At 35.9% G+C, this 16,715-nt stretch overlaps 1 protein-coding gene across 4 annotated transcripts in view; it reads right to left on the bottom strand.

Annotated features, from left to right (window-relative positions):
• Window positions 1-16,715, bottom strand: part of ATAD2B (ATPase family AAA domain containing 2B) — a 148,521-nt gene that overhangs the window by 8,034 nt on the left and 123,772 nt on the right. For all 4 annotated transcript variants that reach the window (XM_057741165.1, XM_057741166.1, XM_057741167.1 and 1 more), the window contains 3 exons: window positions 7,915-8,037; window positions 4,853-4,990; window positions 782-1,465 (listed from right to left, as the gene is read on the bottom strand). In XM_057741165.1, the coding sequence (XP_057597148.1) occupies window positions 782-1,465; window positions 4,853-4,990; window positions 7,915-8,037 (945 nt within the window). The remainder of the gene's footprint in view (window positions 1-781; window positions 1,466-4,852; window positions 4,991-7,914; window positions 8,038-16,715) is intronic.

Here is a 16,715-nt window from a genome sequence, read left to right as displayed (position 1 = left end):
TGATAAACAACAAAGTAGGGCCAGAAACCCTCAACGGCTTCTTAAAAGAATCACATATCCAAAGGAAGTCAGGAGTGGGCAGAAGGCTCTGACCCTGGATTCTGCTGCTTTCTTCCACCACTGGTCTCATAAAGCAATAGAGTCTCTTAGACTAAACATTCCTCAGATTCAACTAACAATGACTGCCTGGCATGAATATACCTTAGTATGTGCCAGGTACCAGGAGGGGCGATTACTATAATGACTTATTTAACCCCTGTAGTGACACCACTCTGAAATTTAATTGAGAAGATGAAAAGACAGGGTTGGAGAATGTAAGTAACTAGCTCAGAGTCACATGATTATAATAAACAGGAGTGGTAGTTTAATGTGGGTTTATATGACTCTAATATACCATACTACTATAAGATCCTAGTCTTCTCACCCACCCCCACCCCATCCCAATAATCCTTTGGTTAGAAATCCATCTTCTTAACATTTGTGGATTTACTCAGCTTTTAGTCATAAATCCATCAGGACAGGGATGATAATCAGGTGGGAGGCAGAGGAGGCACAGCCAGGTAGGCAATGCATTCTGGACGATAAGTCCTCTGAAACATTCACCAACACTTATTATGTAGGTATGCATACGCTTTTCTAGAGAAAGGGGTGAAAACTGCAACAGATCCTCAAAGGGGTATAATTATTTGTCAACTATTGCTACTGGGGACCATATTAAAAATGCACTTAATTAACTCTGGAGTTTAAACCTTCAGGAAAAATTTTAAAACATTATCTCTACCTTCTTTATCCAGTTCTGCATCTTTAACCTCCACATCAGGTCCAGGTTCTAACTTCTCATTATTGCTACATTCCAGTGCCTCTAGTTTCTCAGGGTCATCTCCATGATTTTCATGTGAAGTGTCTGGTTTTTCTTTTGAGTGGTCCTCCAGAAGATTCTTTTGTTCAGAACTACATTTATCTCCACTACCACAGAAAGAAACTACTTCAGCTCTGCCATTCTGACACTCCAGAACTGGTATTCCTTCAAAACTGTCAGTGGAGGCCTCACCGTTTAGACAGCTTCCTTTCAGGAAGGACTCTTTCCTAGATGTCTGTTCTGGATTTAGAGAACTGCTGCTGTTGACGAGTAGAGACTCATTTGAACTTTCCTCTTCAGTAGATGCAAAGTTCTCTTTCGTGCCCGCTCCATTGTTAAGCCTCTGCCCCTGGTCCATGTCCATGATGTCACACGATGATTCATCGTTGGTCATAGATAAGTCTCCAGTCTCTTCTCCATTTTCTTCATGGCAGTCAGTGCTTACCTCAAACTCTCCATTTTCTAGCAATTTCCTGTCCTCCATATGATTCTCATAGTCAGCAAATTTGGTGTCCTCTTCATCTTTTTTTAAATTATTGACTTTCCTTTTCTTTATAATTCCTTTACCCCATTGTGATCGCCGCCTTGATTTTCTCCGAACTCGAACTATTTCACAAAGAAGGGAAAAAGATATGTAGAACCTGGAGTGCAATGCTTGTTTTACAAATGTTTATTAAATAAGACCCCAAAGAAAGAAAACCCACACTAGCATAACACACAAACAAAAACTACTTAGCTCTTGACATCCATGCTGACTAATCCTCACTACCTACTAGTAAAATGGATATGAAGTCAGGGATGAACTCTGAAGAGTGAAAAAAAAAAATTAATTTATTTCCTGTATGAGTTTACTCAGCTTTCACTTTTTACTGCTGCCCTAGATTCTACTTATAGCTGTGCCTAATTCCTAACATCCAGGGGCCAAGCACACTGTACACATATTTTAGGAATGACCACATTACCAGTCTGCCTGGAAGGTTCGGGGCTATAGCTCTGGATTTCTACCAGGAAGATGAGTGCTTTACCAGCAAGATCACCCAAAAGCTCTTAAGCCATGAAAGGAAATTAAGATATGGTCCAGTATATGAAGAGAGAATAGTTACAGGTATCCCTACAAAGAAACCTCTACTGCCTCTCCTTGGAGAAGAAATAGAAGCCCTATGAAGGTTATATAAACAATGTGGTTAGCCAGCTGTTAGATATCTACCACCTAGCAGGATCAATTTCTTGCAAAGTTGCTATTTGAATGCATGTAGGAAAATTAAGCCCTCTGCTATCAAGGCAGCAACAACAACACTAACAAACACTGAAAATAAATATTTGGTCAGTTATGCAAAATGAGCAACCTACAGAAGTTGTAGAGGCTATACTCTTAGATGTTAGAAACTATCATGAGCTTTTATAAGTAGATAGCTGGTACTTCCGGGTAATGACGGGCCCAGGAATCTTTAATTTCCCATATTTGTATCAAAGGTAACTGGTTATGCAAGGTGATCCCATTGTCCCTTAAATAAAAAGTTAACTTTTATTTTGCAATGTGGGACACTTGCACAAAGAAATTTAAATAGAAAAGTTATTAAAGCAAACTAGTTAAGCTAGAGACCTATCACCTCTGGTGTCGAACACGGAATTCTAAATATGTTTGTTGAAAGCCATCAGGATAAAAATAATTTATTTTTTCCAAGGCTAAAAAGTAATGTCAAATCTGGCTTAATTAAAAAAGAGATAACATATATTTTCAATTTGTCAATGTTGAAAGCTTCCTGGGCAGATATTTTAAAATGAAAATACAAATATGAGACCACTAAGTGCAGATTGTTTAATCCAGTTTAAAAACTGCTTTTGAAAGACAAACAGGAGGGAATATTGGTCTTACGCAACCCTCATCTCTCTACTCTAGCACTTAATAGGAACTTGTGATCTATCAACAGTATATAGTGTGTTTATATACTTTTTTCATCCTTTTGCCTTTAATCCTTACTGAGTCTGAAAAAACACCAAGATATTCATAAGAATGGACAAATTTTGTCATAAATATCACTCTCCTTTCTTATCTAAGAATAAATCTACTAAAGGTTTCTAAAATCATTTCCAAAATTCAAGTTATTTAGTCACCTGGTTCAAAATTTATTTTGCCTTCAAAACTGTACTATCATTACAATCACCTCTCCTTTTTTACAATTTACAGTTACAGGGTAATTGGAGATGAAATTTCTATATCAGTCTACTTTTAAAAGCACAGGCTAAAGTGATGGGCATTCGTAAGCACTCTATTACTTACATGAAAAACTAATCAGGTCCACGTTAAAAGTGTAAGAAAGTATTCAGTTCTTTCTCTAAAATGTAAAACTGTTATGTTTTACTACCTGACAAGTCACTCCTGACACTGTGTCCTTCCTTATTCTCCAATAACCAAAGGTACAAGAGGTTCCTTTTTTCTTTCCTCACTAAGCCATGGAACACTATAGCAAGAGGCTGGACCCTGCTCGGTCAGGAGCCAGCTTGATTACTTGATATATACTAGCACCCTAAGCAAAGGCTGGGAGCCCTTCTGAAGCAAGGTTATTTCTAATGCTTTCATCCCAGCTAAGAAAAAGAAAATGTTCTTATTTGGGAAGAGGTCAAATTAGAGATATTTCCCCCCTCCTTTTATAAATCACTTCTAGTGCTTAGTATGATTTTGATAAAATAAGAGAAATTGCTTATATACATGCCACAAGAATAGGGATTTTTGTTTTAGTCACTGTTCTACCTCCACAGTACCAGGCATGTGGTAATATATATTTGCAGAACTAATCTTTAATATACCCACTTCCTTTTTCGGGGTGCTTTGTGTGAAAAGCCCATTTAGAGGCACAGTCTTTAAAATCAAGTTTTAAAGCATCTCTGAGCTTGTTTCCAAAATTAAGACTTTAGAAAAGCAACTCTTCCACAGAGAGATTTAGACATATGATTTAAGCAACTTAATGTAAAACAGACAAATGATGAGTCACATATGCCATCTACTGGTAAGAGAAAACAAAACTCACATGTGTAGATTAACATTAACATTTTAAAATTTAAAGGAAATTAAAACTGCTTGAAGCCTATATTCAATGTTTTAGTTAGTAAATATTTTTATCAGTTGCAGAGAATGTAAGGATTTCAAGGTTTAAATTAGAGTGCTGTGTTACATAATCCAGGTCATAATCTAAGGTACAACTGGGACAAATAGTTTAATCAGTTTCATGGAACTAAATGCACCATTAAGTTCTTCAAATTTTCTTACACATGAATGCCACTTATCACAAAGAAAACAACATAAAAAAAAAAAAAAGTCTGGTTCATTCATTCAAATTCAATGCTACTGGTGAAAAAACATTATGGCCATTTCTAGTGACAGTTGGAGCAGAATTACCACCTTTATACCAAAACAGTATGTATCTTCCAAAGATGGCTTTCTTTAGTAAAACATAAAGATTACATTAGGAAGATGCTGTGTTTATTAACATTTGTCTTTCAGAAATTTTACAGATGAATGAGGAGAAGTGAGGAAAACCTAGAACACTGAATTTCCCCCTCTAAATATATCTCACTTAAACAAAACCAGATAAAGGCTATACAGATTTTTCTCATAAAAATCAACTTCCTGCTGTCAATTCAGTCACTCTTCTAAGCCAGAGTTTCCATTTCCCACCATAATGGGAACATCCTGCATAACATACAGCAAGGGGGTTGGAGGCGGAGTGGACAAAAAAATCTACTGGCTCCACATCTCTATCTAAAAACCAACGTTTAAACGGAAAATATTCAAATGTAGTTCAATTACAACAGCAAGCACTGAATGGAGACAGAAGAAGAAGAAAAAAACCAATAAGGTTAAAGAAATATATTCTGATTCAGCATCTTATCCCACAAGCTCTTAGCACCCCTTTGGTGTATGTGCCCAATTCCTAACACATCTTCCTCATTCAGTTGTTCCCACTACCGGATAACATGATCTCAAATACTCACATGCACATTTATTTGCAGAGCTGTGCCAGACATCCATTGGATTTCTTTGTTTGTGCCGAAATGCCTCTTCAACTCTAGTTTCTGTCTTTCGAGCTCCAGTACCATGAGGATTTATTTGTTCTGCTGTTACCGATAAGCCTGCAAGCAGAAGATAAGCGATACCTATTTAAATATTCCCAGCTACATAAACCAACAAGGTTAAAAACAAGTCTGAAATACAGAACTGAGTTTTAAAGTCATTAATTATACTTGGAGAGTCTGTAATTTGGATGAAACAGTATCTTTTGTTTTTAGATGGGAAAGAAACTAGATATAAAATCATAAAAATAAAATGGCAGGCCATGCTTATTTACACTTAATCCTCAAAGGGCCCTGTGTTTACTCATTTGATCTTGCAAAGGGATACATTTCACATTTTTATGACTGTGAGACAATAAGATTATATATAGTCGAAAAGTCATGATTTCTGCCATCTTAGAAAGTATAAGCATATATTGGGCTACTAAACCCCATTCATATACACTGTTTCCATCTGATATTAGCTGGCTGTCACACCACACTGCTTAAGTTTGGTTTTCCTGCATTGATCTTCATAAAAATAACCATTCCATTTTAAATTTCTTTACTAGATTTCATTCCTCTATGCCATCCTTAAATTTTGTTGTCCTTAAATGTTTCTAAGGGCTGTCTCTGGAATCCCTTTCCTTCTCACTTTAATCTACACTTTCCACCACAAGTATCATTCATGCCTTCAGCTTCTACTGGCATTATGTCATTATTCCCAAATTACATCTTTAGTCCAAAACTCTCTTGAGCTTCTGATTCATATCAGTTGCCTACTTGATATCACCAACTGGATATCCTAAAGATAGGTCAAATTAAAGATAACTGGTTTCTCTTTTCCCACACACACACACAAACACACACACAAACCTATCCTTATATATTCCCTCTCTCTACTGGTGGTATTAGCATCTACTTAAGTCATTAAACCAGTAATAGGGCAGCCAATTTTGCCTCTTGCTTTCCTTCACAATGCCCTCCACCCCTGCAGCTGTATCTCTCGCATGTTAATCCTACCTTCATTCCCACTTCACTAAATAAAACTCTGGACTACTCCAAAAGCTCCCCCACCCCCTGCAAAAGCTTGATTGAGGTATAATTTCCACAACATAAAAATCACTCATTTTAAGCACACAATTAAGTGATTTTTTTAGTGAATTTACAGAGTTGTGCAATCACCACAGCAATCCAATTTAGGTAACTGTTCCAGGCAACCACTAATCCACTTCTGCCTCTACAGACTTGTCTTCTGTGAGCATTTCATATAAATGGAATCATGCAATATGTGGTCTTTTGTGACTGCCTTCTTTCACTTAGCATAACATTTCTAAAGTTCATCCAGGTGGTACCATGTATCAGTGTACCTTGCTCCTTTTCATAGCTGAGCAGTACACCACTGTACAATATACCCTGTTTTGCTTTCCCATTCATCAGTTGACGGACATTTGGGTTGTTTCCAGTTTTTAATTGTTGTGAATAATATCACTATGAACATTCACGTACAAGTCTTTATATGGACATATGTTTCCATCTCTCTTGGGTAGATCCCTGGGAGTATAACCACTGGGTCATATGGTGAATGTTATGCTTTACCTTTTAGAAACTGCCAAGATGTTTTCAAAACTGGCTCCAACAGCTTTTCAACTGGTCTCTCATCCTCCTACCCTGCCACATTGAGAGCCTGCTATTTCCTGCTGCCAAAGCAATTTGCCAATCCATTCCACTGCTTGAAATACTTCAGTGACTCCTACTGACTATGGCAATTATTCTCAAACTTTACTGTACATAAAAACCACTTGAACAGTTTGTTAAAGTGCATATTTCTCAGCCCTACTATTCTCAGAGACTAATTCGCTAGTTCTAAGCTGATATACTTAGATAAATATACACATTTTATAATATATATACACATTTTAAAAAACACAGACCTACAGAATAAAGTCCAAGTTTCTTAGCACGGCAGCACTGATTCATTCAAATATTTATAAAAAGCCCGTTGTATTCCAGAGATAGTTCTAGGGACTCCAGTAGAGCTATGAATAAGACATTCATAGCACTTACCTTCTAAATAAGGAGACAACAACAATAACAAAATGCCAAATGCTATGGTGATCAGAGCCTAATTTGATTAGGTGGCCAGGGAAGGCCTCTCTAAGGCAGTAGAAGAAAAGCATCATCACAGCTTCAATGTCCTGGACCCAGCTCACCTTCTGAGCTCCGTCTGTCACCATTCTGTACATCTTTAGCAACACCAAACAGTTTGCAGTTCTTCTAATACACCACGTTATCTCACGTCTCCGCACCTTTATACACTGTGCACTATGCTTACAATACCTCCTCCTTCTCTGTCACTGCCTCCCTTCCTCTACTTCACTAGAGACAACTCTTCTATATTCATTCCCCAAACTCTGATCAAAATGCTGGCTTTCCTGCCAGGAAGTCTCTCCTCTGTGCTGTGAACATGCTTCAATCAGTGCATATGCCACACTGTACTTGATTTGTTTTACACTTACTCTCTCCTACTAAAGCGTGAGTTCCTCAAGGACAGGATTATATATAGAACAAACAAAATACATTTGCTAACGCTGTGTTTATATTAACAAAATTGCACATAAACTCCCATAGGTTTAAAAAAAAGTATCCTTAAAAAAATTTTTAAGTATCAGTATTGGATATAACCTGATGAAAATAAACCCTCTTCAAATATGAAAGCCTACCTAAATCCTTTAAGAACAGAAATCCATAATTAAAGATATATTCTTGCAAAAGAAATTTCACTAAAAAGCACTTTATTTCTGTAATGTGCACTAAAACTGTTGTAGAAAGTAAAAATTTAAAACATCTTTGAAAATTTACATGACAGGTTTTCTTATGAGAAATTAAGCAAAGGCTGGGCCTCAAAATACATTTCCATAATACCAGCAACCATAAAGAAACACCATTCAATGACATTCAGGGACCTTTCAGTCTTCAGTAGCAAGTTCATTTCTATAACTTACCTCTTTTTATTCTTGCTTCCTTAATTTCTTCACAGAGTTTATTAAATTCTGGATCCAACTCAGCTGCAATGATGGCATGTGCAGTGTCCTTCAGGGTACAAGCCCTGTGCCTTATGATTTTATCTGTTAAAAAGTTGGTATACTTTTACTATACATACAAATGCAAGAACATGAACAAGGGCATCTTAAAAAGAAACATAAAAGAACACAAACATGTAAATAAAACTGTGAAAAGCATTTCTAGGTAAGAAATAAGCTCATTTAAATAATGAGCCAAAAATAAATATAAGAAGTCAATCAAGTTGACAGTCCTCCGAGAACTATACTTGTAGAACTTTAAAGTGATAAACCTACTTAACAAACCATTACCTCAAAGATACGGCTTTATTTTTATATTTTTGAAAAATGTATGATTTTCAATAAAAATGTTTAAAAGATTTAGAGGATAGTCACTGTATATCCAGCACCACAGCTGCCATGGATAGATACTGAGATTTCAGAAAACCTTACATCATTTTCTCCATAAGAGAAAATTGATCAAAAACTATGCTAAAGAATGTAATATATGCTAAAGTAAGGGTGACCTATTAAAAAATTGTGACAAACAAATATAAGGCATTCTAAGATAAGAATGCAAGATGATGTAAATTGTAGGTAGATCTAGGAGAGAGGTGCATACTCTGCTCTAGGTAAACTATACCTAAAATTGGTACTAAAAGAAAAGTCTCTGCTTTACACTAACAGAGAAGTCCTCATTCACTAACAACATGACATCAACAGTGCTCCCTAGAACTGTGCAACTCCAAGATATTAAGTCAAGTTAATATATCAAGTTCACTTAATTTGTAACAGTTTTCAGAACTAGAATCCAAGTCACAAAATATCTGCTTTTTCTTCTCTAGCAAAGACAAAAGGTATAAAGATGTATTTTATTTATGCCCTTTCTTATTAGAAAGCCTAATAGTTCATTGTGGATATCTTACAAAAACAAACATGCAGCACTCAAAAAGCAACCCACTGGTATATCTCTTTCTAATATATTTTCTCTAAACTTTCACTCAATAAATATCAACTGTCAACTGTACCAGGAAGTGAGTCAGGTGATGGCTACACAGTAGTGAACAAAACAGACAGGTCTCCACTTTAAAGGAGTTTTTCAGACTAGTATAGCAAAGAGGTATTTAACCAAACAATCTCATATACACGTTTAAATACTTCTTCCTAGCACTTCCTCACTCTAAAAAAAACCTGTAACAGGTATGATGAAAATCTATAGAATACTGATGTGGATACCAATTTTGAATGGGCAAGTCAGGAATGACTTTTCTGAATTAGTGGCATTTAAGCTGAGACTTGAAGCATGCACGGGGGTAGCCACTGACAAAGGGAAAAACCAGTGCAGGTTCAGAAAATACCATGTGAAAAAGTTCTGGAGTAAAAAGATCTTGGAAATTTCAAGAAACTGAAAGGTAGCCTATGTGATTAGAACACAACAAGCAAGAGGAAAACAGGAATCTGACCATATTGAAAGGATTTCAGATCGTATACTGAGCAATGAAAAGTCATTGAAAAGATCTAAGCAGAGAAATTACATAATTTAAATGAACATCTTCAAAAGATCTCTTCTGGTTCTTCTCTAGAGACTGGATTGAGAGGGTAAGGAATAAAATCAGGGAGCATAATCAGAAGGCTCTTCTTAGTGAAAGAGAAGAGAGAACTGAACCGAGTAACGACGGTGTTAGCGAAGGAAAGGAAGACTACAGATCTGAAATGTGTTCTCAATGACACAGTTTGGTAGTGAAGCAGGGGATGAGGTTCAGTATCAAGGAAAATTCCCTAGCCTCCTGCATGAAAAATAGGAGGATGGAAGTACCACTTATAAAAAGGAAAATAAAACAAGGAAAAAAATCCCAGAGGATAAATAGAAAGGAAGGAGGAAAAGAAGTTAGAGATTTGTGCTAGTTTAAAGAGTTTAGTTTTGATATGACTAAAAAATATCCAAGTGGAGATATCATGTAGGCAAATGAATACAGATCTCAACAATTTATGACCAAAAACCACAATGTGTAATCTGTATTTATTATTAAAAATACTGTACTTCCCTAAGTCTTAAAAAAAAAAAGATTATGGCATAAGAGACACATAATAAACTGCACATATTTAAAGTATACATTGTGTTATGCTTTGCCATAAGACAAACCATCATTATAATCAAGATAATGAATATATCCACCATCACCAACAGTTTCCTTGTACCACTCTGATATTCCTCCTTTTACTCTTTCCACAACCCTCCAACCCCTGGAAATCACGTATCTGTTCACTGGTACTATGATTACTTCTTATTTTCTAGAATTATGTATAATATATACTGAATCTCATATATATTCTCTATATATCACAGTGTATATATAATTCAAACATATTTATAAATATGTATACAAATGAGATTATAAAGAATACATTCTTTTTTTGTCTGGATTCTTTACTTGGCATAATTATTCTAATATTAATACCTATTGTTGTATATAATATTGTATAGCAACTACACGTCAACTAAAATTAATTAAAATTTTAAAAAATAATAAAAATTCCTATTGCTATTGTATTCATCAACATTTCATTCCATTTTATTGCTGAGTAATATTCCACTATTGGAATACTGGATATAACACAATTTGTTCATGCATTCACATGTTGATGGACATTAGGGATGGTTCTGGGTTTTGGTAATTATGAACAATGTTACATAAATATTCACGAGCAAGTCTTTGTATGGACATATGATTTCATTTCCCTTGAGTTAATACTTAAGAGTGGAATGGCTAGCTCAACAATAGGTATGTTTAACAATCTTAAAACTGCCAAACTTTTTCAAAGCTGTACCCTTTTATATTCCTATCAGCAGTGCATCACAGTTCCAGTTCCTCCACATCCTTGTCAACACTTGGTATGATCAGTCTTTTTAATTTTAGACATTCTTATAGGTGTTTAGTGGCATCTCATTATGCTTTTTATTTGCATTTTGTTAAATATTAATGAAGTTGAGTATACCTTCATGTGCTTTCCCTTTGTATATCACCTTTAGCGAAGTGTCTTTAAATATTATGCCTATCATTTTAATTGGCTTATTTTCTTATTATTAAATTTTGAGAATTCTTTTAATAGTCTAGATACAAGATAGCTTTTATATTTAAGGTATATTATCCATTGAGATTTTTTTATATAGATAAGGTCTTTTTTTTGCATACTGATATCCAGCTGTTCCAGCACTGTTTGTTGAAAAGACTATACTTTCTCCACTGCACTGACTTTGTACTTTTGTCAAAATGCCATTGACTCTATATATGTGGGTCTTTTTCAGGACTCCATATTATTTCATTGCTCTATATGTCAATCTTTATGTCAGTATTACACTGTGTAGGTTACCCTAACTTTATATCTTGAAATAAGGTGGTATTAAGTCCTCCAACTCCGTTTTTACTTTACAAAGGTGTTTTGACTATTTTAGATCCTCTCCATTTTCAGATGAATTTTAGTGTGACCTTATCAATTTCTATAAAATGCCTTCTGCAATTCTGACTGGGATGGTTCAATCTGAGGAGAACTGACATCTTCACAATGTTGAGCCTCCCAATCCATGAACACAATATATTTCTCAGTTTTAGATTCTCTTCAATTTTTCTCAGCAATGTTTTGTAGTTTTCAGTGTATAGGTCTTGCTTATCTTTTGTCAGATTTATCAACATCTCATTTTTTCATGTTAATGTAAACAGTAATTTAAAATTTCAATTTGCTATTGTTTGGGGCTGGTATTGTAGTTCTATAAATACAACTGAGTTTTGTATATTGATCTTGCATCCTGCAACCTCACTAAACTCACTTGTTAGTTCTAATAGTGTCTTTGTAAATTCCATAGGATCTTCTATGTAGACATCATGTTGTTTACAAATGAAGACAGTTTTACTTCTTCCTTTCCAAACTAGATGCCTTTTTTCTTTTTCTTAACTTACTGCACTTGCTGGAACCTTCAGCATAATGTTGGGTAGAAGTGGTAAAAGTGGACATCTTTACCATGTTCTTGATCTTAAGAGGAAGCATTTAGTCTTCTGTCATTAACTATGATGTGTACTGTTGGCTTTTTGTAGATGTCCTTAATCAAAGTGAAGATGGTCCTTTCTACCTCTAGTTTGCTTACACTCTGTAATCAGGAACACCTATTGGATTTGTCAAATGCTTTTGTGCACTGATTGAGATAATTATTTCTCAGTCTGTTAATACAGTGACTTACATTGACTGGTTTTCAAATTTTAAACAATCTTGCATTCCTTGCATATTCGAGTAGGAATAAATCCTACTGGATCACAAAGGCATTACTGTTTTAACATACTGCATATAACTTGCCAAAATTTTGTTTCTGCTCATGAGGGATACTGGTCTATAGTTTATTTGGTCTTTTTTTTCCTTTGTAATATCATTTTCAGAGTAATGCTAACTTTATAGAATAGGCTGGAAAGAATTTTCTCCACTTCGATTTTCTGGAAAAGTTTGTGTAGAACTGGTATTATTTTTTTCCCTAAATGTTAAGTAAAATTACCCAGTGAAGGCATCCAGGCCTGAAGTTTTCTTAATGGGAATCTTTTTAACTGTTAGTTCTATTTCTTTAGTAGAAAAAGAATTACCAGGGCTTCCCTGGTGGTGCAGTGGTTAAGAATCCTCCTGCCAATGCAAGGGACACAGGTTCAACCCCTGGGCCGGGAAGATCCCACATGCTGCAGAGCAACTAAGCCCGTGTGTGACAACTACAGAGCCTGTGCTCTAGAGCCCGCAAGCTACAACTATTGAGCCCACGTGCCACAACTACTGAAGCCCACACGCCTAGAGTCCATGCTCCAAAGCAAGAGAAGCCACCACAATGAGAAGCCCATGCATCACAACAAAGAGTCGCCCCCGCTCACCACAACTAGAGAAAGCCCGTACGTAGCAACGAAGACCCAACACAGCCAATAAATAAATATTAAAAAAAAAAAAAAACTTGCTTTCAAAAAAAAGAAGAAAAAGCATTACCTATTCACATTATACATTTCCTGTTTCATATGCTTTTTTTTTTCTTTTTGGGTCTTTCAACAACTGTATCCAATTTACCTAAGTTGTCAAGTGTATTGGCATAAAGCTGTTCATAACGTTCCCTTACTGTTCTCTTAATATCTGTAGAATACATAGTAATGTTACCCCCTTCATTCTTGTTAATAGTAATTTGTCACTTCTTGTTATCCTGACCAGCTTCACTAGACATTTACCAATTACCAATCTCCTAGAAGAACCAGCTTGGGTTTCCTTGGTTTGCTCAATTTTTTTTTCCTGTTTTCTATTTTGTTGATCTGCTCAGATTTTTATTATTTCCTTTCTTTCACTTACTTTGGGTTTCATTTGCTCTTTGTTTCCTAGTTTCTCAAGGTGGGAGCTCAGGTCAGTGATTTGAGACTTTTCTTCTTAATTTAAGTATTTTAGTGCTATAAATTTCCCCCTAAGTAGTAGTACAACAGCTGCAACTCATAAGTTTTTATATTTTCATTTTATTCATTTTAGTAATTGTTAAACTTCTCTTCTGATTTCTTCCTTCATCCATGGAGTTATTTAGAAGTGTGATATTTAGTTTTCAAATATTTTTTCCAGATAACCTTTTGTTATTGATTTCTAATTTAATTCCATTGTGGTCAGAGAACATACTTTGTATGACTTTTATCCTTTTATATTTAATGAGACTTATTTTGTGGCCCAGTATATGTTCTATCTTGGTGAACATTCCAGTACACTTGAAAATAATGTGTATATATGCTGCCATTGGGAAGTGTTCTATAAATATCACTTAGATCAAGTTGATGGATAGGGTTAAGTCTTCTATATCTTTACTGACTTTCTGTGTGCTAGCCTTATGTAGTTTTAAGAGAGGGATAGTGAAATCTCCAAGAAATTACAAATTTCTCTATTTCTCCTTGCAGTTCTATCAGTTTTTGCTTCATGAATTTTAAAGCTCTGTTATCAGAAGCAATAAATGTTTAGAATTAGTAAGTATACTTGATAACTATGAAATAACTTTCAAGCCAGGTAACTTTGGCCTGAAATCAGCGTTGATATTTATATTACCACTCTAACTTGGTATTCATATGGTACATATCTTTTTCATTCTTTTCTTTTTTATTTATTTATGTATTTATGTATTTATTTAATTTATTTATTGACTGCATTGGGTCTTCATTGCTACACATGGGCTTTCTCTAGTTGCTGTGAGCGGAAGCTACTCTTCATTGTGGTGCACAGGCTCCTCATTGTAGTGGCTTCGCTTGCTTTGGAGCATGGGCTCTAGGCGCGTGGGCTTCAATAGCTGCAGCACATGGGCTCAATAGCTGTGGTGCACAGGCTTAGCTGCTCCGTGGCATGTGGAATCTTCCCAGAGCAGGGCTCGAACCCATGCCCCCTGCATTGGCAGGCGGATTCTTAACCACTACGCCACCTAGGAAGTCCCTTTCATGCTTTTCTTTTAACCTATCTGTAGGTTTATATTTAAAGTGGATTTCTTGTAAACAAAAACAAAAACAAAAAAAACCTAATTTGAAAAGATACGTGCACCCCAATGTTAATAGCAGCATTATTTACAATAGCCAAGATACAGAAGCAACATAAGTGTCTATCAACAGATGAATTTTGGATAAGGAAGATGACATATATATATATACATGGAATAGTAGTATACATACATATATGGAATACTACTCAGCCATTAAAAACAATGAAATTTTGCCAACAACATGGGCAGACCTGGAGGGTATTATATGCTTAGTGAAGTGAGTCAGGGAAAGACAAATACTGTGTTATCACTTTTATGTGGAATCTAAAAAATAAAGCAAACAAATGAATGTAACAAACCAGAAACAGACTCATAGAAAACTAGTGGTTACCAGTGAGGAGAGGTAAGGGGGAGAGACAAGATAAGGGTAGGGGATTAAGAGGTATAAACTACTATGTATAAAATAAGTTTGCTACAGGATATGCTATACAGCAAAGGGAATAGAACCAACGTTTCATATAACTTTAAATGGAGCATAATCTATAAAATTTTGAATCATTATGTTGTATATCTGAGCCATAAAATCAGCTATGCCTCAATTTTTTAAAAAGTATATGGGAGGGACTTCCTAGGTGGCACAGTGGTAAAGAATCTGCCTGCCAACGCAGGGGACGCAGGTTCGAGCCCTGTCCTGGGAAGATTCCACGTGCCACGGAGCAAATAAGCCTGTGCACCACAACTATTGAGCCTGTGCTCTAGAGCCCATGAGCCACAACTACTGAGCCCATGAGCCACAACTACTGAGCCCATGTGCTGCAACTATTGAAGCCCATGTGCCTAAGGCCCGTGCTCCACAACAAGAGAAGCCACTACAATGAGCAGCCTGCACACCACAATGAAGAGTAGCCCCCACTCACAGCAACTAGAGAAAGCCCGAGTGCAGCAACGAAGATCCGATGCAGCCAATAAGTAAATAAAAAAAATTCAAAAAAAAAAAAAAAAGGATATGGGAGGAAAATGAGTGAATGAATAAGCTATTTTTTAAATTAACCTTAAACAAACAAAAAAGTGGATTTCTTATAAAGGAACTTCATTAGTGCAGTAGGTAGAGTGTCTCATCAAGTGGGTTTCCTGTAGTGGGTTTCCTGTGGTTGGGTCTTGCTTTTTTATCCAAAATGACATTCTCTGCCTTTATTTGTGATGTTCAAGCTAAGTATCAGCAAGTTTTCTGTATAAGGCCAGAGAGTAAATATCTCAGGCTTCTCAAGCCATAAGGTCTCTGGCAAATACTCAAAGATCCCCCTGTAGCATAAAAGCAGCCCTAGACAACACAGAAACAAATGGGCATGCCTGTGTTCCAACTATAAAAACTTCACTTACAGAACCAGGCAGTCAGTTTGGCTATAGTTTGTTGATCCCTGGTTTACCATTTGCTTTTAATGTAATTTATGTGATTATTAATATGCTTGCTATTTACTTTCTACTTGTCCCACATGCTCTTTGTTTCCTCTTTTTCTCACTTCTTTTGGGTTAACTGTGTACATCTTTATGATTCAGTTTTTCTCCTTGTTGGTTTATCAGCTCAGCTCTAACTATTTGCTACGTTATTGCTAGCCCTATATGAATGTCAAGAAATATTCCCTCTCTTTCTATGGCCTCAGGTAGTTTCCTCATACATATGTGCTGATCAGTATTCAGCTAAAGACTGGAGGAGGCTCTTCTGCAGATCTCCAGAGTGCTCTCTCTGTGCAGCTTTCTCCTTCCTGGTACTCTGCCTTGAGAACTCGATCCATCTTGGCCTCCTTGCATTCCCAGCGATTCAGGGAGACTTCCATACCACACCTGGAAGCTCTCCAGGCAACTATATAGTGCTCCACTTGTCAGTTTCCCATCCTTCATCGATCATTTCCATTGTTTCCTGATATCCGATGTCATCAGAATTGTTTTTTCAAATATTTTGTTCAGTTTTTTTTTTACACTGCTTCAGGCAGAAGGGGAAATTCAGTCCCTTTTACTCTATCTTGAACAGAATCAGAAGTCTCCTGGTATCTTTTAAATATTCTTTGAAAACCAAATTTTAATGGTTATGTAACAACCCAAAGAAAGATGAACCTTAATTTTTCAAAATTATTGCTCTATTGTTGGAAGTTTAAAGTTGCTTCAAATTTTGACTACTATAAACAAAAAACTACAATGAACATCCTTAGAAGTATCTATGCTTTCAAGCTGATAT

The sequence above is a fragment of the Hippopotamus amphibius genome, chromosome 7, assembly GCF_030028045.1.
Source record: "Hippopotamus amphibius kiboko isolate mHipAmp2 chromosome 7, mHipAmp2.hap2, whole genome shotgun sequence".
NCBI lineage: Eukaryota > Metazoa > Chordata > Mammalia > Artiodactyla > Hippopotamidae > Hippopotamus > Hippopotamus amphibius.
The sequence above is the reverse complement of the archived record's forward strand: the minus strand, read 5'-3'. Positions and strand labels throughout refer to the sequence as shown.